A 26641-nucleotide genomic window follows, 5' to 3' on the forward strand; every position below is an offset into this window, starting at 1 on the left:
TGCTCAAAACAAAGAATGATTTCGGAACATTCCGATCCCATACTGCGAGCCGGCCGGACTGTCTCTGTCCGTATCATGTCGAGACAGAATAGCTCGCGAGGCACCGAGTCGGAGCATGAAAGAGTTGGGTCCCAGTACAAGGACGTTGAGGGAAAGACTCAAGCCACAGCTAGGCCAAACCAGGCCAAACTCAGTGGCCGCCTCAGTGGATTCCACTCCACTCACTCGGTTTTCCTCCGTTTTCGGTGGGCTTTCGCTCTGCTTTGCTTATCTCCGCCGGCCCGCTCGATTTTCGCCCTGTTTCGGTCTAGCAGGTCCGTCTTGGCCGCGGCATGGCTGGGCAGGGCTGGGCATGGCTGGGTCAGGGGCCTCCGCACCACGCTGTGCCGCCCGGCTGTGCGCGCTGTGCTGCCTGCGGACTGAGAGTCGTTTTCGTCGCTCTGTCCCTCTCACGCCCGTAAGGGACGCCGCATGCGTGCGACAGAGACAGAGCGACGAAAACGACTCTCGAAATCAGTCTGCTGGCTGTGCCACACATAAAGCCTCAGCGCGCCGCCTTCGCGCCAATCGGTCCAATCGTTCAGACCAAGTCCGCCTCGCGCCGCCGACACATCCCTTATGGACTCGGGCCTGGTGCCGCGTGCTCCCCGTGCTTGTCCCCTCGCGCCGACCGCGGACCTGCACCTGGGCGCCTACATGACCCTCAACATCACGTACTTCCCCGTCTAACTTCGTGTGGCGGGCCCCGGTCTACAAAGACAGTGCAAAGAGACAGTGTGGTGCAGTGTTCCCGGTTCAGTGCGTTCCTGGCCAGTCGGAGTGAGTTCTCACTTTGACTGTGAACTAAACATCGAGCTCCAGTGATTTTGTGACTTGAGAAGACACCCCCAGCCGGCAAGATGAATCTCTTGGCGTTCATCGTGATGTTCCGCTCGGACCTGCTGCGCTGCACCGGTATCGCCCAAAGTGAGTCCAGAGTGCAAGCGGGTCACCTTCACCAAGCGACTTGATGAAATGGCAATCATTTGGTGGCGCTGGTGGCGATACTCCGCGACTCGAGGGATCCGCCTCACCACGGCCGGACATACCCCTCGCCTCAAAGTCGCAAATAATTCTGCCGCGTGCGCGCGAGCAGTCTCGGCGACTCGGTTTGGCACACTAGAGCCCCTTCATGTCGTAGTTTCGGTTACATCGTCTGGTTAGGTAAGGTTAGCGGGTGGAGCGGTGCACCCTGCCGAGGCGCTGAACATTTGCAGCCTTTAACCAGCCTTTACTGCACTAGCAGCGCCCGCCGCTCTGCTTCTTTGTCCCTGGTGTATGACACATTGCAACAGCAAACATTTCCAACATAGTTCCTTTCATTTCCCCCTTCTTTCATTAAAAACATTCTTGTAGTTGTTTGGAATGACGGACGGTTCCGCGTCCGCCTGTATTATACCGGCAACGAGGCTCTGCCGACGCGCCGGCAAGAAATTGCAGGGCACGCTGCCGCCGAGTGATCTTCGTGCCTGTGTGCGGGTGTGTGTTTGTACGTATGTGTGTGCGCGCGCGCGCGCTGCGTGAGAAAAACGTAAGCAAAACTACTCAAATGCATTTAGTCTCTCCCCCCCCCCTTCCACTCACACACGCCCCCCCCCCCTTTTTCCGGACACGCATACGCTCGGATGGGGTAGGCGTCGTTCTTGGAGTCGACATTCATTCATCTACCTGTCGACGCCCTTATGACGCGTGACTGTTGATTTGCTCGTCGCCTGTGGGGGATGATTTACGACCGTTAATCCCTTTTAAACACATCCATTCGGAGACTTCGACCAAAGGTTTGTTTTTTTTTCGACTCGTTTTCATCCGCATGGAAACAGAAACCTGGGTGAACTGTGAATGTTGCAAGCAAGAACCCGCTCATAGCACCGTGCGAGAAAAACGAGAGGTACAAACGACGACTGTGTGAATTCACGTGAACAGGCGCATGAAGTCCACAGTTAATCGGCTAGTTCGCTCGGTGAGGTAGTTTGGTGGCGGAACGCGGCGGCACGAGGAATCCACCCCAAGGTGAGAGTGATCACGCCGATTATTCCAGTGTGCTTGTCATGTAAGTGACGTGTCAGTAGCGACGTCAATGGTCGCTCTGCTGGGCGTGTTGGCGGTAACCAGCAACAACAACAACAACAAGAGTCTTTCTTTCCGCGAACCGAGCAACCGCGCATCCCCGGTTAATGGTCCCTTAAAGAGGCAGCAGCACTTGGTGCTGTCAAACAGCTACTGACTTTGAATTTAAATTTTTAAAACCATTTTTAGAATCATTTTAAAAACCATTCCGATTTTTAAAAAGTGAAGAATGGAGTAGACGTATTTCGCATCTTCGTTTTTTTTTCTGAAAAATTATCCCTAAAGAACCATCTTTTGTAATCCATCTTTGTGTTAACGTACAGCAAATTTAAAAATAATAATTGTAAAAAGCTCTTGTTTGACTGCACTAAGTGGCACTGCCCCCGTTATCAGCCTGGCGGCATCGCATCTGTCTTCCTGCCGTGTCCGCGTTCGCCTTTACGACGACGAGCACGGCGATTTGGCAGCGCTCGTGGCACACTGCACTGGATAACGCCCGTTTGGTTACTTTGACTTTTATTCCCCGCACGGCCAAGCAGAACACGACGGACGAGCTCTTTGACGATCTTCTGCAATCCATAATCGGGCCGTTAATTTTTACGGCAGTGTCCGTCTGAAAATTTTTCTCGCGATTGGCGCATGAAGTGCGATTGTTATCGAGGATGAGGTCGGTCAGTTGGTGTTACCGGGCCACACCGTCACTGAGCCGCTCGGCCATCCATAATTTTGACTTTTTTCCGTTTTACTGCACGTGGACGGCCGCGTGTCGGAGTCCGCCATGAAAGTGTCCTGACTCAACGTGACCGCTGCAGCGCTGCATCACCTGCATTTTCCCGGAACGCCCTGCCGGGGCTGCCGGCCGTTCCAGCGTCCGATCCAAACCGCGCTAAATTTCTCATGACGTCACCGCTGTGACGTCGGCGCGCGTCCCTGGAAAGGAACGGTGCCGCTCCACTCAGGACGAAGATGGCAGGGCGGGCCTTGGCCGGGCCTTGGCTCTGCTTTCCCCGGCCTGCCCCGCAGCCGGAGCGGAGGAGGCACTAGAGGGTCAGGCCCGTGACGTCAGCGCCTGGAGCGCGCCCCGCGTGGTGGAAGACCCGGCGTCAGGGGGTAACGACTCGGGTGATCGCTGGCGGCTCGCAGCAAATTGGTAATCCGGGTTACCAAAAATTTGGAGGGTTTGGCGGTAATCTGGTGCAATCAAAGGGCAATCCTGCGAAAAATTTGATTCAATCCGGAGGCATTCCGCCGGATAATGCGGCTGCGGCGGAAAATTCCCCGTCGTTGCAGCGCAGCACCCCTGGCTGGCGGCGTCTGCTAGACGGCCCGGCCGTGCCCGCCCGGCGCCGTGAAGGGCGTGTCGTGGCTGTCTGCGAGCTCTCCGGCCGCATTAAACGGCTGGCTGATATTTCGGTCTCGGGCGCGTCGGCTGATAACCTCTTTCCGTGCAAGCACGCCAAGCAGCGCGAGTAAACAATTTGACTGCCTCGGCCGAAGCGGAGCAGGCGGAGCGTCGCCTTGGCCGGTGGGGTGCGCCACATCGGCCAGCCAGACAGCCGGACAAACAGACGGCCGGACAGTCAGTCGGACAGACAGCCAGACGGAACGCCAGACACCCTCACACCCAGACAGTCCACGTGCTGGTCGCTGAGAGTCAGTTTTTTCGGACCCCCCGGCATCCCCTCTTCGGCATCCTGCTGGAGTATCTCAGCAGCGCGAAAACAAAAAAAACCTGTTGCAGTCGAACGTGTTCCTCTGGCTGCGCGTGGGAAATAGCGGTGACACCCCGCGGTCAGTGCACCACCGTGGCACCGCCGTGGCACCGGCCCGCGGCCACGGAGGTCGCGGGTTCGCGCCGCGGTGGGGGCGCTCTTCCTGCCCGCGGCCCGGCGGGGCGTGATGCTGCGTGCGGTTTCGGCTGCTTTCGGCCGCCACCGCGTCGCCGTTCGCACCGACTTGATACAAAAAGAAACAAGCCTGTGTTGTTCTAGGAATAAGTCGACACGATGCACCAGTGTCGGAAGTGTTGCCGACCTCAGCGTGCTCACTAGGCAATAGTTATACCAGAGCAGGGCCTAAATATTGGCTTCTTGGCGGGCTGAGGCTGACACCAAATGGTCCAGTAGGTTGGCGACCCTCCCGGCACTGCTACATCTTGTGGATTTCTGCCTACTTATCTGGCAACACTGCTCCGGGCGTGCTGGATGAACCCCTGCCTGAGGAAGTCGGGAGCGGGGATACGCAAGGGCAACTTGTCAGAAAAAAAAAAACTGGAATGGACATCCCAAAAAAAGAAACCACCGGAATTGATTGTTTTCATTTTCGGAGAGAGCAGACGACAGGTTCTCTTCTCTTTTGGCACCGCCTGCCTCGTTCCGCGCCGTCATTGGCAGGAAGTTGATGAGTCACGTGCGGTTTGGCGGTGGTTTAACTTCCCCTTCTTGCACTGCTGCATCTCGATGGCCGGCCGGCCCGGCCTGGGCCCCGCGGACGCAGACGGGGCCGCGGGCGTGTCACAGCCCATCAGTCAAAGCAGAGACGTAAAACGAATAAACGCGGCGGTGGCGTGCACCTTGATGGACACCAGTCCGTGCATTGCTGTATGACGGCCGGCCCGGTTCTAATGTTCTAATGGCTCTAAGTGGCCGCTTGATGGCTTTCGGCTTTCCCGAGCCGCGCTGCCGCGCTTCAAAGCTTTGCCTCTTTGCATTCTCCTTCTCACCTTGCCAAGGACGGCGCGGCCCCTTCGCCGAGCGGGCCGAAGCTTCCAGACTCCGCATCCCTTGCGGTTGCGCCTCACGCGCCGTGCGGTCACGTGACCACTGGGCCGCTGGGCCGCTGGGCAGGGAGGCTCGTCGCCGAGGGGCGCCGCAACGCCGCGGCCGCGGACAAAGGGCATGATGACCACCGATTCACAGGCCGGCCGACCTCCTCGTTAGCGGCCGTGTCGCAACAAGTGTTTCGGAGGAGTCCGTGCCACCGCACTGCGCGCACTGAGTCTGTTAGCCTTCGGGGTTGCGCACGGCCGTGTTGGCGCAGCGCAAAGCTCCGACTCGTCATCGGCGACGTCCACGTCGTCGGCGTCGTGGTCGTGGTGGAATGCAGTGCAGGCGGCGCGAACGAGCGACAGAGCGCCTGCAGCGTAGGCCAGGCAGCCGGCCTCCGCGCCCACGAGCACCGCGTGGTTGCCTACCCTGGGCTTCGCAGGCGCCGGGCGCCGCCTGCAGTGCCGTGCATGGAGATGCTGCGGTCGGTGGAGGAGGCCACGGCCTGCTTCGCCTGCTTGCACGCCATCTAGCGGCGGCCGGGAGAAAAGGGACGGGGGTTTCGCAAGCGCGGCTAGCGCGGCGCCGCGGCGGCGTTGGGCCCCGCAGCCCGCCGTGAGCGATCGCTCTCCGCGCTCTCCGCGCTCTCCGCGCTCGCCGATGGTCGTAGGGGATTTCCTTGGCCCGAGCCGCGGCGCCACACCGTGCGCGGAGCCAAGGGCGAGCACTACACTGCAAGTGTGGCGTGCAGAGTGCAAAGTGCAGCGTGTCCAGGCAAACCCCTTTCCAGCCGTCAGCCTTGCCGTCCCGTCCAGAACCTTCCCTGGCTTCCGACCTTTCCACCAGCCTCCCCAATCTTTCCAGCCTTCCCAGCCTTCCAGAATCGTCGGCTGATCACTGTCCATTTCTTCTCACCGCTGACGGTTGCAGCGCGAGCCTGGCACTTACTCTGTCTCCTTTTTTTCGTTTTTATGTTTTCTGATGTTTCCGTCGTCTGCGAGGAACGACACCCTGAAACGGGGAGGAGCAAACCGCGACTTATGCAAAAGTGATGCGTTTGATCCTCTTGACCTGCAGCCCGTGTTGCGCTGTGGGCAGCCTCTCTGCCCGGCGGGCCGCACCTCAATGCCTGGATCCGCCACCACCATTCCCCCGGCCTGCCCTTTTTTGTCGCCCCGGCCGCGTAGTTTCGCAGCGCGCCGCCGCGGCGTGCGATGCGAGGACTCGGCGTCTAAACCTCGCGAATGGCGGTAATGAAACAGCGGGCCGAGCCAGAGGCGACGCGACCGGCGCGGCAGAAACCCTCAGCACGTACACTGCAAGCCGCTGCAAGCCGCCGAGTGCAGCATGCAGCGCCGTGCAGCGCCGTGCAGCGCTCAGCAGGTGCATTGTGTCGACAGACTTTTGGCGCGGCGCATCGCGGCGCCGAACCACTGCGAACAGTGGTCACAGCTTGTAACGCCGCCCGTCACCGTATATGACCGGCCCGCCTGCTCGGCTTGCTGCACCGTAACGATTCGGGTTTTCTGCTTGTCTGCTGCACACCGATTCCGAGTGTGGTCGCTCTGTCTCTCTCGCGCCCACAGGGGACGCCCCATGAGTGCTGGAGAGACGCAGCGCCTCTGGGAATCAGCGCGCTGCGCGCCCAGCCCGTCCGGCTCGCCTAGGCCGCTCCATAAAATATGTAAACGAGAGCGGTGACGCGAGAGGAGAGGTCCGCCCGGTGCGGCCCGGTGGGTCATGGTGATGGATGCGGCCGTCGAAGGCGCGTCAAAGGCATCGGCGCGAAGCGATGCGCCGCGATGCGCCGCGCGTGCAGTGGGCCCGCAGTGGGCAGTGGAGAGGACGTGTTTGACGAGATAATGACGAATCAATTAAGGAGCGAATGGGCGGCTAGACGCGGCCCGGACGACACAGACGGCTGGGCTGACGCGCGCTCGGCAGAACAATCTAGTTTTCCGGCAGATTTCGCGGTTATTTTTTATGTCGGCGTGACTCGCAGTGGCGCGGCTTCCCGCGGGGCGAGCCAGAGGCGATCCAGAGGCGAACGCGCTCCGGGTGGCGGTGGGCGGGTGACAAGCGATTCCGAACGGCGTTCTCGTCGCTCCGTCTCTCTCGCACCCTTATGGAGCGCCCCGTGAGTGCGACAGAGACAGAGCGACTCTTCTGAATCGCTCGGCTCGCGTCACTCACGATCGCTCCCTGTGCCACGACCGCAGCCATCGCACCCCGAGCCGAGCCGTGCCGCGACACCGGAACAGGACCACCCCCACGCCAGCCCGCCTGCCTGCCTGTCTGTCTGTCTGTCTGTCTGTCTGTCTGTCTGTCTGTCTGTCTCTGCTGCCTGCCTGCCTCCCTGCCTTCCCGCCAGACTGCATGTCTGCCTGGCTGTCTGCCTGACAGTTGTGATTGAGTAGTTTTGTCACAGAATCGCGATAAACGACGGTAGCTAGTATCGCTCACGTCCGTCTGTCCGGCCATTCTCTCTGCATTGATGCATGACTTGACGGATTTTGTGCGTAGATTTGCACAAAATTACCGCGTAGACGGCGCGGGAGGTGGGGGGCGCACGCTGGAAAAACTTGAAAACGGCGGCAATTGAATGCCAGCAGGGACCGAAGGGTTCGGAGTCGAGCTCGGCACCGCGGCGCCGCGACCAAAGCAGACTTCTGCAGTAAAGTCTCGGCGCGCCTCGCCCCTCCAGGCCGCCAGCCGCAGTCGTCTCGGTGCATCGACACATCGACACGCACCACAGTGTGCCACGGTGTGCCACAGTGTGCAAGCATGCAGTGTCCTTGGGGCTGCATCGGCGCGCCGCCGTTGACACCTAGTTTCGTCCGGAGCCCCACCCCCTCCTCACCCCCTCCCCTGCCCCCGGCTGGGCTTGGAGAGAATCTTGCCCCATCCGCCAATAGGCCAACACCGCCAGCAGGCCGAAGGCATGCGACGACGCGCACTACTGCGCTTCGCAATCCGTCACCGCCACGCTGGAAGAAGCCATTTTCCCTCTAAACGCGCGCCTGTACAAATAATGTCTCTTTTCGCGCAGCGTCCGGGCATCAATCTTGAGGCTGATCTCGAAATGATGACCGACCCCCTCCCCACAGTGTAGCGCGCGATGAACGCTTTTCATCGATACAAGTGCCGTGTCAGGGAGGCGCGGTTGGCGTTCGCCATTTCGGCGGTGCGGGCCGAACGCGGTCGGTGGCCGCCGGAGCCGAAATTCTCCCGGCCTGCCCGATCAATATTCCGCAAGTCATCGTCGTTACATCACACATCATCGCGACCAATAATGCGACGACTCTCTGGTTTCGAGTGTCGCTGTTGGTGTACCCGGGGACCGCGGTTGTTTCTTGTGACTCGTGCTTTCCAAATGCGGACAGGGTCGCGGTTAAAACTTTCGGCGGGCTCCATAAAACCGCCACAGACTCATTCGGCCTGGTCCTTTCGGCCCGACGCCTGCTCTCGCGGCGCGAGGGTCTCGGAGGGACTGCGGAATAAAAACAAGATCTGCGTCATGGATTTGAATTTTTTGACGGCGGCAGGGCGGCTTGGGACGAACGAACACGCAACGGGCGGGCGGGCGCGGCCGGACAATGACGTCACCGACCGGTAGCGACGCGGATGTCCTTGACAGAGGCGAGGGACGTTGCGACCGGCGCGGCCAGGCGCGCAGCAAGGCGAGGAGGTACGCCGCGTCCCGCCGAGTGCGCCGAGGAGCGCGGAGCCGCGGGGCCGAGCCAGCGGGGCGGGGCGGGGCGGGGCGGGGCGGGGCGGGGCGGGGCGGGGCGGGGCGGAGGGCACCTGTTGCATCGCGGAGCCGCGCTGCCGCCGCCACGCCCCGCCCGACGCACCGCGCATCGCGACCTCTGCCCCGCCGCTGCACCACCCACTCCGCCACTGCAATTCCCGGATTGGGATTCGAGTTCGCGCACATCGTATTCAGTTCGGCAAAGTTTTTACGCGGCGCCCTGGGTGTCGTCGGTACCGTAACTAACAGAACCCGCGCCGAAAATACTCGCCGCGTTTCGCCCGCGGTGGTCAGAGCACTGCTTCGTCCCGGTCTCTCTCGCACTCATGGAGCGTAGGTGCGAGAGAGACAGCGCGACGTGGCACCGTTTTGGGATGAGCCTGCTGCTGGCGGTGCTGACGGTGTTGTTGGTGATGTCGCCGGGGCGGTGCGCCGGGAGGGCGAGGCCCTGCTTGACGTCAGGCCAGGCAGGCCAGGCAGGCCCGGGGCGTGCATACTACGGAGCACTCGCCTCGCGTTCGACTCAAACAGTCAAAACAACGCATTTCACTTGGCCACGGCCATTAGCTGCCTCCGGGAAGGGTCTGGTCCGGGGGCGGCCCCTGGGGCGGGGCGGGGCGGGGCGGCGGCGGCGGGCCGAGGGCGTGGACCCCGCTGACGCACGGGGCGGCGTGGCCTGTGGCTCAGTAAAGCAAAGACCTGGCCACTCCTCCCCGCAACACCCGCCTGGATGCAGTCAGTGCAGGAGCAGGGCCGGGGCGGCCAGGGCCTGGGTTAGGGTCGGTGGGATTCCCCTGCAAGTTGCAAACCCGTTCCCTGCATTCCCCCGCGTGATGCACAGCGCGGTGCAGTGCCATTGGACGGGGCCGGCTCCTTGTGAGCGCAGATCTTACCCTTCCCGGCATGACGCGATTCCGGGAAATCTCCACGCCGACAGTGTATAACTCGTTACTATAGTAACGAGCCCTCCCGCGCAACGCTGCGCGAAGCGCAACACTGCCGTGTGATTTGGAGCCGTAAATTAATCAACAACCGCAGGACACTACACTGTGATTGGCGCCGTTTTCGCTGCCGTTGACGCGCGTAGTGCCGCAGTGCTGCGGCGCGCTCTCACGCGGCGGCCGAGGCACAGCCAGGCAGAGCCAAGCCGCAGGAGGATCCTTGTCAACAGCTGTCATCCGCCTGCCAGTAATAGACCACTTTTCCAGCGGACTGCGTCATGTTTTTGTATAATTTCTCGACACAAGAGAGAAAAATCCGTAAAACGGCGGCTCGTGTGATACGGCGGGCGTCAATCGGAGCCCTGACGTGCGGCCCGTGCCGCCGTCGACGCCCACACCACGCCCTGATGTGCCTCTGCCAGTGTGCCACTGAAGTAGGCAAAATCCCCACGACGATGCAGCAGCGCGTCGGAAGGGTTGCCAACCTCGGCCCACTAATTACTCGAGAGCAAGGCCTGGATTTTGCCTGGTAAGCGGGCAGGATGAGGTTGGCAACCCTTTCGGCACGTGTGCGTCGCCGCAGGTCACCGTACGCTCTGCCGCCCGATCCGGGTTAAGTTAGGTTGGCACCCCGTCATGCGTCAACGTCCACGCCGCGCGTCAGGGCAGCCAACGGCGGACCACGGCGGCAGAGCGGGTGACCGGTTTGCGGGCCGCTTCGACTTTTTCGGGGCGGTCACGGCGCGGCGGCGGAATCCCGAATTTGATGCCCGGCCCCGCTGCGCCCGCCGGCCCGGTCAGGGCAGAGGTCCCCGCCAGGACGCCCTTTGTCCCCACAGCGCGGCGCGCGATTTCTCATATCCGAGTCGAAATTCCAGCGCTGCGTGGCCCGTGGCTCGGCCGTGCGCCAGGACAGTGCCTCGCCGCTGGGGATGATGAGAAATGTCGCGCGCGGAGTGGACTGGCGACTGGGCGACTGGCCGACCCTGCGGCAGCCAGCGGCCAAAGTCGCAAATCGACGACTTTCTGGCGTTCCCTGCGCGCTGCCAGTGTGCCAGCCCGGCGTGCCAGCCCAAGGCCCGGCGTGAGGGATGGTGGGCCGAGGGCTGGCCCCGCTGGCTTGCCATTGGCTCGCCATTGGCTTGCAGTGGGCAGGCATGCAGGAAGTGTGCGGGAAAGAGGCGGCCCGCCGGGGTCCTTGCACCGAGCCATCCATCGGCCTGACATGCAGTGGGGCGGCCCGGCCGGTCGGAGTGTCTCGAGTGTCTCCTTGGCTTTGGTCGAGTCGAGTTCATCAGCTCGGACCCTCGGACCAACCCGCAACCCGCAACCCGCACCAACCGGAAGGCCGGACGAGACGAGACCACTCATTAAAGACTCTCTTACAGTGACGGCGGCAAAAGTGTCAACAAAAAAATTAAACATGCAAAAACACGATACAAACACGAAAAAAAATGGCTGTGTCGTTTGCGGCGCGGTGCGGCGCAGTGAGAACAAACGTCGAACATAAACCTTTGTACAGCTGAGCGAAAACTTAGGAATAATTGTTGAGTGATGAAGGCAGGCGCTGATGAAGCCATCAAGCGCTTCCTACAGTGCACTCCGTGGAAAAGTACTCGGCGGCCACTTTGCGGCCAAATGTATGGCACTGGAACGCGCCGGCTGGCTGCTGCGTCTGGCTGCTTGGCTGGCTGCTTGGCTGGCCGCGCCGGTGGAACGTACTGGAACGGGCAGCTGCGCTAGCGCTAATGGCCGTACCCACAGCAAGGCCCGTTCGTCAATCTCTCCTCTCCATATCGGCAGGTAATGTACGGTGGCTCAACTGCCAATAATCTGATTGGCGTGCGACGCCGCCTGAATTTATCGCGTGCGAACGAGTCGGAGCGAGTCCGCGAGTCTCGTTCTCTCTCTTTCTTGAGCGGGTGGAGGAGCGACACGCACTGCGTTCGTTCGTGGTCTATGGACCGAGGGGAACGACTTTGCGGTCAAGTGCCAAGTAGAAAGGTAAAAATTAAATCCAACTCCAGGAAAATAATCGAAAAAATTAAGCAAATTCAAGGCGGACTCAAAGTGCATGTAGAAAAATTATACACGAAATTCAAGATACGTTCAAACTGATTTTTTTTTTTAAATCACAGAACTTTCTGGAAAAAATTAAACGAAGTTGAAAGTGAAAGTAGCAAGTTTTTCAAGAAAAGTTGGGAGCTGTTTCACTCGTCGTGGAAGGCCGGCGAGGCAATGATTTCGCGATTGTGGCACTTCGCTCCGCGTGGCGCCGCCATGGCACCGCGGTGCCGGCGAGTGCACGAGTGCATGCACGCCGATGCAGGCAGGCTGGCAGGCAGGCTGCATAGCGCTGCAGGGGAGGCGTGGCGTGGCCGCCGTCGTGTTTCGCGCCGCCTGCAGACTCATTCGTCGCTCTGTCTCTCTCGCACTCGTGGGGCGTGCCGTGCAGGTGCGAGAGAGACAGAGCGACGAAAACGACTCTCGGAAAGCAGTGTGCTGCCGGGCACTGGCCAGCGCCGCCTAGCCTCGCGCTTTGACGGAGAGCCGCGATCGCTTTGTCTCCGACCGCCCTTTCGGTGCCAAGGCTGGCCGGCCGGCCGAAGCCTGCGAAGCCTGCGCCACCAGCGCTACTACACTGGCAGAAAAGGGGTACGGGAAAGAAGTGGAAAATGTATGGTCAGTAATTATTAATCCTGACCATCCGCACTTCACACCGACGATGCACGGAAACTCCATGCATTTGCCGTGGCTGTTTCCACGGCCCTCGTGGAGATTCGAGAAAATCTGTGCGGAAGTTCCGTGCCTTTACTGTACTTACAATTTCCTCGCCAAAGTGGGCCCCTTTTGACAGTGTAGTGCGGCGCGTGCGCGCTCCGCGAGGGACGCCGGGCAAGCATCGGCCGGCGTACCCGTCGGAATCTTAATTATGTATTCTCTGTAGCATTTACTCCGTCATTTTCCCGCCTAGTTTTAAGGTTAAGTTAAATGTTAACGATTTCATCCATTTTGTGGCAGCGACGTCGCTGCTCGCTCGGCCGGCCCAGCCCAGCCCGACCCCGCGCGTCGACGGAGTCGTAGCGCCCTCGTTGGCCGATGTGTTGGTTTGGACTTGGTGAGGGCGGGGAGGAAGGCCGTCGTCGGTACCGTGGCCTGGATGGCCTCCTCCGCTCGGCGGCGTCACGGCGTGTCCTACTGGGTCCTGCTGGGTCCTGGCAGGCCCTGCCTGCCGGCCGGCCGGCGCGCGGAAGGGAACGCCTGCGGGGTAGGCAACCGTCTGGCTCGCCTGCTAGCGCGCTGCCTACGCGTCCCTAGGCAGGCGCTCCGCTACACTGTCCGCTCGCGCTGCCTGGCGCTGCCCCGCCCCGGGGGCCTCGGGGGGCCGGGGGGGCCGCGGGACGCGCGGGGCCGCCTACCAACGACGGCCCGCCGCCACCGCCGCAGCACCCGATCGGCTATCCGGGGCTCCGGGACTCCCTCGGATCCGGATACCAAGATAGTCACCGGGCGAGAAAACAAAACTTGGTAAAATAGAAAAGAGGGGAAAAAATATGTCGGTTCGGCCCGGTCTGTCTGCGAGAGCGACAAGGACGGGGTGATCGCATACGGAGACTGCGAAGCCACCGGTCAGGCGATCCGGCGGCTGCGCTGCGGCCACTGGACGCGCGCGCAAACACACACAGTCGGACGCGCTCACGCACACGCTCACACACTCACACACACACGAGGTGCAAACGGCGGTGACGCGACAAAGGCGTGGACGCAGAAACGGGGAGAGGTCCCAATGGCACCCAGATGACCGCCCGAAAGGTGAGCAGAACGTCACACACTCCCCCTGTAAGTAGGCTAAAGGTGCTGAGTGCTCTCCCCCCCCCCCCAAAAAAAAAAGGTCTTCTCGGGATCCGTCACTGGTCAATCAGGGGATAATAATGAATGTGGGTCTCGGGGCGTGCGTGCGTGGACGCGGTGACGGGTGGACGGGTGCGCGATCCTGGGAGGGTTCGTTTACCCGGAAACCTGCTCGCTTGCCGCATATGCACACACACACACACACACACACACACACACACCACACACGCGCGCGCGCGCGCGCGGGGGGCAGGTCGATGATGGATCCCAATGGCCAATCCGGATGTGCACCGAGAGGCCTCGGAGCCAGCCGGCCGGCCGGCCAGCGGAGCCGGGAAAGATTGGACTTTGAAGTGTGTTATTAGTCGCCCCGCTGGAGTGTTTTAATTCGTCTTTTGTCGGGGAAAAAAGTCAAATGAAACTGCACTGGCTAGTGTCCGTCCAGGCTCGGGAATCCCACGCGCGCCCATGACGTGTGCAGTGTCATTTTGACCCCAAATTGGAGCGGCTACAGCATGTGTAGTACACAAGTTGAACAAGAGAAAAAAAATTCCGACGCCCGGCCGTCCGTGCGTCCCGTCCGTCCCGAGGTGGTGGTGGGGCCTCTGGGCCTTTCGCCGACATTAAAACGCATTTCCCGCCGCTCACTGCCACCGATTTGACCTGCTCTCTCTCTCTCTCTCTCTCTCTCGCCGGGCAGGACGCAAGGCCGTCAAGGACGAAATTAAAAAAATTTCACCGCCGTGATCTACGGTACCGATTGGCGGCGGCAAGGTTGGCGACACTGAGCTGTGATTTCGTGAGGCGGTAGTGCGATACTTCAAGCACGGGCCCAGTGCGTGTGTGTGTGTGTGTGTGTGTGTGTGCGTGTGTGTGTGTGTGTGTGTGTGTGTGTGTGTGTGTGTGTGTGTGTGTGTATGTGTTTGTGTGTGTGTGGTATGCACGCTCTGTAATGAGATGTTGCCGTTGTCAAGTGCTGTGTTCGGAAACCCGCCGCGGCCTTCCACTCCTCGTTTTGCCGGCGTCGCTTCTGCGTGGCTGCTGGACTTGCTGGAGCGCTACAAAAGGAGCAGGGCGGAGCAGGGCGATGACAAGGGTGCGCGGGAGCAGTACCACGGCGGCACCATGGCGGCACCATGGCGGCACCATGGCGTACCATGTCGGTTACCATGGCGACGCGAGGCTCCGGAAGCCCTTGGAGGATTCCAGAACGCGCAGAGCCTTCTAATCGGCTTCGGCTCAGTCTTCGGCCCAGCCTCCTCACGTTTCGGTCCCTCAGGTTCAAGCAGCAGGCTTCGGTGAAAACAGGTGAGCGCGCGCGCGGAAAAATACCCCAAACCATAAAAACAAAAGGGAAAAGGTCCGACTAAAAATAAAAGTGGAATCACGGTGGTTGTCTGCATGTCCGCGTTTTCCGCTTGCGGTGAAAGGACTCGACCGGGTGCGCGGTTCGGTACTTTTCCGTCAACAACAACGACGGGGGGCGTTAGGCTGGGAGCGTCGCCGGGACGCATGCACGCCTTCCAGGCCTTCCAGGCCTTCCAGGTTCGAGGCATCGAGGGGGACGGCGCCGGCGGCTCCAGAAATGCGGCTCCGCGCGCCGAGCGTGGCCGAGCGGCGCTCTTCTTGCCTGCCCTTGTTTGTCGCGCCGCCACTGGATAAGAAAGGGTGCTTTGCAAATTGGATGCTGCTTGTGCCGTGTCGCGTCGTGCCGAGTCGTGCCGCGTGCCGCGATCGTCGACATCACGCGAGAGATGCCTTGCACACCGTGGCAAGGTCGAATGCAGTCGTCCACCGTATACACCTGCGGGAAACACACACACTCACACACTCTCTCTCTCTCCCTCTTACACACACACTAGCGGTCGGACGAACGGACAGGCAGACAGACAGACAGACAGACGGGGTGGTCGGTACTAAATGGAAGTACCGAAGTACGTACTGCGAGCTGCACTGATCACAATCGCGAGGCACACCGTGCGTCACTATTTGGTGGACACACACACACACACACACACACACACACACACGCACACGCACAAAGGCGCGCCAACTCAAAGACTGACACTAGCGGGGCTTTTTGAAAATAGCCCGCACCGCGCGCCCACCCGATTAAAATTTAGCACCCATCCCGCCCGCGGAATATTAAAATGATTGGCGCGGGGAAACGGCAGTTAGGGAGAATGTGATAAATAAAATGAAAAATGGGGGGAAAGGGGAAAAAATAGACGTCAGCCTGGCGGCCTGGCGTCAATGGGGCGGGGAATCCATATCACGGCGTGACAAGGCCGGTGTGGCGCGGTGGACACATTGGAAGCTGGAGGCTGGAAGCACGCTCCGAGTGGTGGTTTGCGGTCTGGGAACAACGAGGAGAAGAAGGAGAAGAAGAAAAAGATGGAGGAGAAGAAGGAGAAAAAGAAGATTTGTCCCCCGCAAGCAATTGGAAAGCACGGCGACATGAATGAAGCGGCGCCGACGTAGACGTGGTGGACAGAGAGAGAGAGAGGGGGGGGAGAGGGAGAGAGATAAAGGCGCGGGGGTGGCACGGCACGCGGTGCGCGGGTACTTGGTGCGCCGCCTCCATTTTACAGTGCTCCTGACGTCGTCTCATGGTCTGGCGTCGTCCAGCAGGTCGTCCAGCAGGGCGGCGTGCGCGGTTTGGAAAAAATGCGAATGCGCTCCTTGACCCTCGCTGGCCTTGCCGCTGGAAAATGCTTGTCGGTTTTGCTGCTGGCTCCGGCTGTCGCTGCTTGCCGTCGCTATCCTGGCCGTCGCCACGGCGTCGCCACGCCGCATAACGCGTAGCGGCGAAGCGGCGTAGCGCGGACACACCACTACTTACCCTCTGGCCCAGTCGCCCGGTCGCCCGGTCGCCCAGTCGCCCGGGACGAGAGGCCGCTGAAAAACAGGAGCGCGCTGCTGCTTGAGCGTTTGTTTGAATATGCCGCGCGCGTCCAGCGAGGAATCCGCCTCGAAAATACTCATTGCTTTGTTGCCGAAAAGCGCGTCCGTCTGTGTGTGTGTTTTGTTTTTCGCGTGTTGACACAAAAAAGCGGCTCTTCAACGCACAGGCGGCGGCGGCGGTGGCGGCGGCTCACCGCGCGGCGTTTGGGAAAAAGCGTGTGGTATGGAAAAGGGATTTCCACCGGGAAAGACTGACGCGCCGGCGGCGGGAACGGAGAGACGGTGGGGACGCGGTGTCCAATTTAGACTGGTCGAGCGGGCTGCCTAGGGTGGTCCAAAAAAAAATGAAGTTGCTCGGATCGTCCAACGCCGCTCGGATTTGGAATCTACATCGAAAAATATGAAATACGTGTTTTTTCCTTTTTCGAAAAAATGATTTTTAGGACCTCCGCAGAGCCCTCAAAGTTTTTAACAGTGCTATTATTAGGAAAAAATCGTAACTTGGTCATTTTTTGACCGATTTTCAAAAACGAAACGGGGATTTGTTCGTTTTTGAATGCTTATTACGAAAAAAAATATGCCCAACCCTCATTTTGGTTTGCCTAACTTTCAGGGGCAAAACATGACTAAATTTCGGCCCAAATTGGCAATAGTTTCGGTTTGTAGGCCGCTTCAGCCACTCCAAGTCCACCCTGTCAGCATGGCGGGGTGCCTCCACCACAAGGCAAGCCCCATGAACAGAATTGGGATGCCGGGTGCAATTTGCCTACCTCCCAGAGGCATCAAATTGTGGATTTTTTCGAAAATCTATCAATAGTGATGTCTCATGGGGCCTCTGGACACTCACATGGGCACCCTTTCACACGGTTCGGTACCCAAACTACGTAAAAAGTACAAAAAATAGGAACGGACTGTTGAGGACCTCATGCCTACCTTTCAGGACCAGAAAAACGTAAAAATTCAGAAAATTCCTTCATTTAGATGGCTTTTCTTGTGGCCTTGCGTGGTTTGCGGTCCCTCGCGTCAGCAACGTCCATAACGTTCATATCACGTATTGTGGGTATCAAACCGTGTGAAAGGGGCCCATCTGAGTGCCCAGAGGGCCCAAAAACATCACTATTGATAGATTTTCGAAAAAATCCACAATTTGATGCCCTGGGAGGTAGGCAAATTGCCCCCGGCACCCCAAATTTCCTGTTCATGGGCTTGCCTTGTGGTGGAGGCACCCCGCCATGCTGACAGGGTGGACTTGGAGTGGCTGAAGCGGCCTACAAACCGAAACTATTGCCAATTTGGGCCGAAATTTAGTCATGTTTTGCCCCTGAAAGTTAGGCAAACCAAAATGGGGGTTGGGCATATTTTTTTTCGTAATAAGCATTAAAAAAACGAACAAATCCCCGTTTCGTTTTTGAAAATCGGTCAAAAAATGACCAAGTTACGATTTTTTCCTATTTATAGCACTGACAAAAACTTTAAGCGCTCTGCGGAGGTCCTAAAAACATTTTTTCAAAAAAGGAAAAACACGTATTTCATACTTTTCGATGTAGAATCCTAATCCGGGCGGCGTTGGACGATCCGAGCAAGTTCACTTTTTTTTGGACCACCCTAGGGCTGCCTGTCTCGCCCCGTCTCGCCCGCGCGCGGAAAGTTACTCGCTGGCGATAAAAGGACGCAGGTCACTCCATAAAACGCGGATCCACCCGCCGATATGATAATGACACTACCTCCCGCCGTTAGCGTGTGACCCAGAAGGCGCCGATTCGACTCGCCAATCCCTCTGATCATCGAGGAGCGAACGTCAGCACACCACTTTCTGGCTGCGCAGTTGGTACGGCCTGGTCGGGCCTGGTCGGGCCTGGTGGGCACCCGTTGTTTACTCCCGCAAGGAGGCTGATTCTGGACAGTGCCCTCGTCGTGTCTCTCTCGGACTCGTGGGGCGTGCCGTAAGAGTGCGAGAGAGGCAGGGCGACGAACCACTGTTTCGGACTAGATCAGTTGTTCGACGCCAATGATAGCCAAGCCAGTGCTGCCACTTACGAAGCGAAAAAGCCTAGCAGGCACGCTGAGGTTAACCCTTTCGACACTGGTGCACAGTGAGACTTTTTGCCCACTTATGGCAGAACTGGAGGACCAAGGGCCGCATCACCCAGCGCCGCGATTGAGATGTAGTTTTAGTTTCCAGAGGCGGCTGCGTTGGCACGCCTGAAATGCATGTGCCCTTCCGCGTGCTCGGCGCGCCTGGCCGCCACCGTGCGACTTCCAGCCATTCAAACTCCCTGAGAAAGCGCTGCCCACTGCGCCTGGCTAGCGTGCAGCGCGCTACGCAGTCGAGTGAGTAGGGTCAGGGTTCGAATCCCACTTAAGGACGCATATTTTTTTTCCCTGCCATTTCCATATCGGGGGCAAGGAACTGGGTCCTCGAGGACTGACGCCGGACTGCGGGCGTAGGTAATCCCCGTTCTCACACTGCATGCACCTGCACGCGAATTTGGAGTGCGACGTGACGCATCGCCGGCCGTGGTTCCCTTGCACTCACCGGGTACTTCTCGGTATCAGTGCGCCCGGCTCGGCCAATGGCAGAGCGCGCTGACGCCGCTCCCCTCCCCTCCCCCGCCCGCCGTCCGGTACCGGCGGGGACGAGTGCGGGCTGGTGCGGGCCGTGCGGGCAGCAGCAGGTGAACGGGCGGGATTCTGCGCGGGGCGGGGCGGGGCGGGGGAGCGGCAGGGGCTGGAGCGTGGTGGGGAGGTGCTGGCCATCGGGCGCCTCGCCTCCCTATCATAGTCCGCACAGTTATTCTCTTTTCTGACCGCGCGCCGATCAGTCGGCGAACGAGGCAGCCGAGCCGCGTGGAGCCGAGCCGAGCCGAATCCGTCGGCGCTTGACCAAGACCTTGCCGGGGCCGCGACAACGCCCGACAACGCCGTCAACGCCGACACCGGTTCCCCGGGTTGAACACAAACAGAGTGCCAGTGCGGTGCGATCCAAGTGCGAGTGTGTGTGAGTGCGGACTGTGTTAGTGTGCGCCGGACGACACCATGAAGGATCTACCGCAGTTCCCGAGCTTCTGGGGATGGCTGTCCCAGCAGCACATCCGAGTGCCCACCTCGGACCCGTCCCTCGCGCCGTCCAAGCAGGCCGCCAAGCAGCCCAGGGAGCCCCGCGAGCCCCGCGAGCCCGCGCGCCCCGGGTCACCGTGTCCAGCTACGGGCCCACGACCGTCAACGGCGTGGTGGACCGCTTCTTCACGCGCCCCGACGACTACGGCAAGCACGGCCGCCGGCCCAAGAGTGAGTGACAGTTGCCAACCTAGCCCCGCTTTCATTTTCAACACTTTTTAGGGGGCGTCGAAATCACGAGGGGGCCACCACTCTCATTTCAGGCGTACACAAGATTACGGGATTACGGGAAATTTACTAGGGATTACGCGTGAAATTTTCGCAAATTGGTTCGAAAACGTTGAAAAATAGCTCAAAAACGTTGAAAAATGACTAAAAACGTTGAAAAATGACAGAATTTTGTCAAGGATTACGTGATTACGCCATGGATTACCAGAGATTACCAGCCAATTTGTACACAGGATTACGGGGGATGTGGCCCCCTCGCGAAATCATTCAAGTAGTGTCAAGAGAGAGTTACTGTATAGCCAGCCTCGCCCAGCTTTCATTTCGAATATTTTTAGGGGCGTCGAAAACATTCAAGTAGCTTCAAGAGTTAGTCAGTATAGCCAACCTCGCCCAGTTTTCATTTATTTATTTATTTTTATTTTTTGAGGGGGGGGGGCGGTGAAAACATTCAAAAAGTTTTTGTTTTCCTCCTGTAGAATAATATTTGTCTCCCTTGAGTGTGTAAGGTCATCCGTATATTTTCAAGTGTAAAATGTTTAGAGACTGTTTTTTTTCTGTGGATGAATTATTTTGTTTTTGAATATGGCTATGCGGTTGCCTACCGCGCCTTGCCACCTCTGGGTTGCCCACCATACCTTGTCACTGTTTTGCCTGCCACGCCTTGGCGTCGTCGCTGGGTTGCCTACCACGCCTTGCGTTCGCCGGGTTAGGTTAGGTCACCGTGCAGGCTGGCGTGCACGTAGGGTTGCCTACCGGCCGGGCAGCCAGGCGTGCGTGTCGCCTGTGTCGCTGCCCCGCCACGCCCCGCCACGCCGCACCTTTTCGTAGGCAACCCGGTTTCGGTTGGGTCCTGTCTAGGGTAAGCGGGCCGGGGCGTGGTGCAACCTTTCTTTTTTGTCTTCTTTCTCATACCGGCCGTGCCATCCCTTCCGCTCTGAATCATTATCCCGAAAAAAAAAAAACAAATAGATGGGGCCTAACTGCCGCCACTGCCGCCGCTCGGCGCGACTTCCACGCGAAACCCGTTCTGCATTTTCCTCGCTTCCTGGAGAGGGACAGCCGATCTTGTATCTCTCTTTTGCCGCAATCTAAGACGTTCCGTTGGGAGCAGCGAAGAAAAAAGAATAAAGGGTGGACGCCTCCGCCGATCATATGCAGGAAGACATGACTTATGTCTGCTTGGCGGTAGTTTATTGCAACAGTGACGTCAGGATCCATACCGTGAAGCTAGTGTCTGTTGACGGATAAAAACCACGTAAAAGTGATAAAAGAAAATGACTATGCTCGGGGCATTAAATGGAGTCTCGGCTCCTCTGATGAGCCGGGTACGGTTGCATCGTGATAGACTCGGTATTTTCTTTTATTTTTATTTAAAGATCGTGTAGCTGCGCTTACTTGTTGCTGCAGGGTGATCTAAAAATAAACGATTGGCTGGAGCACTTACCGATGGCTCCTCACTGATATATGCACCTATAAAGCCGCGACGGCTCGGCAAAAAGACCGAAGGCGGCCGAAACGGTTGCTGCCGTGTTTCATTGGCGGCTGATACGCCTAGCGCGCCGCGGCAGTGCCTCTCAGAATGCCGGAGACCTGAGACTTCAACGAGCATCGAGCCACTCTTGTTTATTTGGGCAGCTCGTCACGGCCCAGAGCTCTAACGATGTGACGAATGGCTGGAAAGTTTCGCGACGCACACTCACACAGCGTGGCCGGCGGGGTCAGGCACTCTACACGCGTTTCTCCAGTCTAAACTTAGCCCGGACAGTGGGCACGCTCGGCATGGCACTGCCATGGCACTGACATGGCACTCCAGGCGATCACTACAGTAGAGTAACTCCAGAGTCGTCCAGAAGCTTCCCCCTGCGACTGTCGCTTTTGGCTAGACACGAAGCAGTGCGTCGGCGTGGCTGCTGAGTCGCTTCCGTCCCTCTGTCTCTCTCGCACCCAAACGGTGCGCCCCATGAGTGCGAGAGGGACAGAGTGACGAAGACGGCTAGTCGCGCTGTGGGCCGCGGCCTGCGTTCAAGTCTCCGGGGGTGGCCCGCTTTGCAGTAAACTGCAGAGAAGATGCGCCACTGCAACTCCTTGCCGCGGGTGCAGCGGGTGCAGCGGGTTAGTGTGTCGCGGGGATAAAAGAAGGCGCGTCTCGTTCCGCCTGCCGCGTTCCACGCCACTGTTCGCACTATTCGCACTATTGGCAGCACTCGCAACGCGCGCATCAATCAGCGTGACGCCACTGCGAGTGATCTGCAAATAAGTGCGTCCCGGTGCAGCGCGGTGCAGCGCGGTGCGTCCCGGTGCGTCCCGGTGCAGCGCGCCCCAATCGAGGCCGTGTTGCATCACGACGCCCGCGGGCCGAGGCGCCGCAGACGCCGACCCCTGGCGGTCCTGGCGGAAGCGAGCCGAGTTGTTCGAATTTGGCGCTCCGCCGCCGCCGCGCCGCGCGCGACACACCACAAACATTTTTATGCGAAAATATAAGCATAAACAAAACGGTAAAGGACGTAGGTTAATCCTACAGGCTGGCGGCGGGTCCAGTTGCCATGCGGGCTAGGTCGAGCGACATCTCTCGCCTTCGGTGCGTCAAACCAGCCAGGTCCACCGGCAGAGTCGTTTTCGTCGCTCTGTCTCTCTCGCACCTAGGGCGCCCGTGAGCGCGAGAGAGACAGAGCGCCGAAAAGGACTCTCGGGAGCAGTCTAGTCTACAGGTCTCGGGGTGGGGCCAAAAAAATGTATCGCTCCTTTTCGGAGCGGGCGGCAAGGCTCGGCGTCGCCATGGCGTCGCTTAAACGAGCTAGGTGAGAGGCTTGAGGCGAGCGTGATAACCACTCACACACAGACAATAATTTTCTCCGCCAGGATGTTCGCCATCATAGATGCACAGAGGTCATACTCGGGCAGATCATTAACGGCGAGGTGTGCGGTACGCGGCGCGCGGTACGCCTCTCTGGAACGTTCTAACGTTCTCCGGCCGCCGCCGCGTCCTTGGCGGCACAGTAATGGCCTTTCTTCTTTCCCCTCTCGCTCGCACTTCTTTCGGGCATGGCGAAGAAGAGAAGACTAAGCTCCTGCATGCGCCTACAACGTCCCACATTTCTAAAAGAATAACTCGTTAATTTCTTCTTTTTTTCTGGCTGGGGGCCTTTGCTAAGTGGCGCTGCTGTGGCCGCTGCGCCCGGTGTGGCGCGGCTGGCTCTCCAGACTCGCCTGGTGCAAACGGCCGTAAAAGACGCCATGTCGCAATGCACTTTTTGATCCGGAAAACGCGCGCGCCGCGCCCCACAATGTGTATTGCGACACGTGCATTCCGGCTGGACCCTCAGGACCCCTTCACCGGCCGGAGGACCCGGAGGACCTGGAGCCCCGAGGCGGAGCTGGAGCTGGAAGCACGCTGGAAGAGCTGCCCAACGTGGCGCAATGCCCCGGTGGGCGGGGCGGAGTGGGGCGGGGCGGCCGGTACCACCGCCGGTATTCGAGGAAGAGAATTTCGCGAGGACGTTGGATCCTTGCGTCAAAAGAAGAAATAATTTAAGAAAGAAGCTTAAAAAGATGGTCGATTTGCACAGTTACCAAAATTGGATTTGACTGGTCGATAAATTATACGCCCAAATATTTCAATTCAGCTTGGCCAGCATGTTTTTTTTTTTTTGTTTTTTTTTTTGCCCGTGGGAGCAAGCGGATTGGGCAGTTTATTCCAAACAGCGCTTAGTTCGATGATCGGCACTCCGTTACTCAACGCGAAGCGCGAAGCGCGCTAAGCGCATGCCGCTCACGCCATTCGTGTCATCATCCTGCAGCTTCCCCCTCCGCGCGCCCCTCCCCCCCCCCTTTCCCCCGCGCCCCCTTTCGCCGCCAAGATCAAGTCCAAGATCACGGTGGCGCGTGCCAGTGCCAGGCGGGCGGCAATCCCGGGCTGGCGGCCAGCGGTTACCGCATCGGCCGGCACCAGCCAGGCAGGCAGCCAGGCAGGCGCAGGTTATGGTTCTCGACTGCAGCGTGCAGTGGCGGCGGAGAGCGAAAGCAAAGCGTGTGTGTGTGTGTATGTGTGAGTGAATGTATGTGTGTGAGTGTTTGACGAGCCGGGTCGCGGAGCGTCGTCGCCCAGCCGACGAAGGACACCTGCGTGTCGGGTTTGTCGCCGAGGTGGACTCAGTCATTAAACCTAATCCTTTATCGATTTGAATGGAAAAGTTTTTGAACCGACTGATCGAGACCCACACGCGCGACCGACGTGTGCCAGGCCAGCCCGTCCACCTCGGCCGGCGCGGCTGTCCCTTAGCAGGCCAAGACCCGCGAGTCAGTGGCCGCGTGGCCGCGCCCCCTGAAACTAAAAGAGCGCCGCGCCGCATAGAACCCCCACGGCGACTTGACGGACCAGTGCCATTTCCCCACTTCCTTATTTGTTCATTTTCCCCGATCGCCGGCGACAAAAACTTTGATGAGGAGGAAGCGGAAGGAGAGGCGGCTGGCCCACTAAACTGCTTTTCCGTCTGTTCGGCGGGAAAGGCGCCAAATCCAGTGTTGCCACGTTAGGATGCGAAAATTCCCTCGATGCAAAAGGGTTGCCAACATCAGCCTGCCTGCTATGCCCGAATGTCGCCTCGTAGGCTGGCTGGTTGGCAACCCTTCCGACGCTGGCGCATCGTGGGAATTTCATTTTCTTACGGCGACGACACTACTGCGCCAAATCGCCAGCGGTCGGCCGGCAGGCGTGGGGTCTTTCTCGCTCTTTCTCGTTTTTCGGGAGGTTAATGGTTCCCACTTGCTTGACGTCAACATAAAAGTGATTCGGGCGACTCAGCCGCGGGCCGGGGGCAGCCGGGGGCAGCAGCGGGCCGCGGGCCGGCCGGCCGGACTCTGCGTGCGCTGTGGTGTGTGGTGCGGTGTGCGTCGACAACACAATTTGACTTGATTGCCCCCGCGTACTTTTCCCTTGGCATGGTTGGGCTTGCCCACCACACTGCGCGGCGTCGGATTGTTTTGATTACCGGTTCGGCACTCTTCTCTTACGGAGGATTCCCGCGGCTGCGTGCCGAAGTCAGGCAGAAGTGCGCGACGCAAAACAACGACGCTCTGGAGGACGTGGAGGATGGGAAAGAGGTGTGGTCACTGCTCGGCCTGCCTCTAGGGTTGTTTGCTGCGCGGTAGACCGATAGTCGTTTCGTCGCTCTGTCTCCCTCGCACTCACACAGGGCAGGCCAGGGGTGTGAGAGCGACGGAGTGACGAAGCGATTCCTCGGAATGGCGCGACGCGACGCCGCCATGCATGGCCTTTCGCGGTGCAACATGATCGGGATGCGCCGCCGTTGCCCTTGGGGTGAACGTACCGAGCACGCCGCGGCCTTGGGTTCAAATCCCCGCGCCGGCGAGAAATTTATGCAAAGTGCGCCTCTATGTTGCAGGCTTACCTGTAATGGGTCATCGCTCGCTCGCCATGACAGCGAGTGTGAAATACTGTCCTACACTGTGTTTGCGTGTGTGCGTGTGCACCTGTGAGGTGTTCATAGAAGACCATTAGGGTCGTTCAAGATTCAGATCTGGCAAAAAAATAAAAACAAACCACAAGACGCAACGTATTTTGCTGGGTCTGTCGCTAATGATCATAATACGTGGTCCGCAGACGACGCGCCAGACGCGTGGCCAGCTATGTGGGATTCCGCACCAACAACCACAGTGCAATATAACTCGTACTACTTAAAAACTTATTTTTAAAAAATGGCGACCGTTGTGTTCCGCGTCGTGTAATTTTCCTGGGCACCGCGCGCTGGACACGCAGCCGGCCGGCCGGCCGACGGGAACCACGGGCACCTGTTTTCGGGCAAGCGACGGTGTCTGACGCGCGCGACGACACCCGCCCGCCCCATTTGACGGCGTCCCGCGTTTTGACGCCCGCTTGCCTCGTTTGAGCCGGGTTTTGAGCCGCATTTGACGACGACCCGCGTTTGACGCGTTCGTCACGCCGAGCGTCGCGAAAGCGACAAAGCACTCTGCGTACACTGTATTGGTGGGTCTGTTCGTAATTGCGGCTCGCCTGTTCACGACTTGCTACGCGACTTACTCTCGCCGGCGTCATCCAAGTGTGGGGGACCGCCTTCACCGTTGGACCGATTAGTTTCTTGCCGCGCAACCTTGAATCCGTCCCAAACGTTCGCCACTCAGTCACACAGTGTAAAAGTTATCAGGACTCAGAACGGCGTGGCGCGGCGCGGCGCCTGCTGGGGACGCGCCGCACGCAGTGATGTAACCTGTTGAGAAAGGCCGTTGTGTGTGTGAGTCTGTGTGTACGCGTCGCATCTTGAACCAAGCTTGCACTGATGCATGCCTGTGTACGGACAGAAATCGAACGCCTCTCGTGCCCGAAGTAGGTTAAAAGCAATACCATGCCACGAAAGGCATGACGGCACCTCAGTCACACATTCCTCCAGCAAGTCCATCCCGTGATTTGTAACTGAGGGCCTCTTTTTTTTTTCAAAGTCACTACAAGTTAGATCGGTTTGCTAATTTGGGTCTGCATTCCGACTACGAGGTTTGGTTTGTCAGCGCGTGGCCGACTTCCAGAAACACCTTGTATCTTTGTGTCTGCTGAAATCGAAACAATTATTGCCATGGCCATTTCTAATTTACGCTCGCAACAAAAACAAAATGGCCACTTGACCGGAACTGAGAGAGTATCACCTGCTTTCATCAACGTTCTTCGGAGGAGGTTATATTCTCCATTTTTCTCTTTTTCGCTCGTTTTGTGTGGTCGGCTGGGGACTCTGTCCCGCGTTAACGTCCCGGACGTTCGGATCAGACTCGACCAATCGCTGCATGAGAATGAATGACCCGAGCCCGGCCCGAGCCCGGCTGGCGGCGGGCTGGCACTGCTGGCACGGTGCCTGTGCCGCATGACTTGACACACACTGACAACTGACACACACTAACGCACATTGACACACACTAACGCACACGGCCACACTCTGACAACTGACACACAC

At 58.9% G+C, this 26641-nt stretch overlaps 1 protein-coding gene across 2 annotated transcripts in view; it reads left to right on the forward strand.

The window, feature by feature from the left end:
- Positions 1–552: 552 nt before the first annotated feature.
- LOC117649189 (scavenger receptor class B member 1-like) overlaps positions 553–26641 on the forward strand; it is a 36161-nt gene continuing 10072 nt past the window's right edge. Inside the window, exon 1 of one of the 2 annotated variants that reach the window (XM_034391689.1) lies at positions 553–966. In XM_034391689.1, the coding sequence (XP_034247580.1) occupies positions 900–966 (67 nt within the window). In that variant the 5' untranslated portion in view covers positions 553–899. Of the gene's footprint in view, positions 967–19115; positions 19608–26641 lie in introns of those variants that run through there. The other variant, XM_034391688.1, reaches the window with a different exon arrangement.

Source organism: Thrips palmi, unplaced genomic scaffold, assembly GCF_012932325.1.
Source record: "Thrips palmi isolate BJ-2018 unplaced genomic scaffold, TpBJ-2018v1 HiC_scaffold_4, whole genome shotgun sequence".
Classification (NCBI taxonomy): Eukaryota; Metazoa; Arthropoda; class Insecta; order Thysanoptera; family Thripidae; genus Thrips; species Thrips palmi.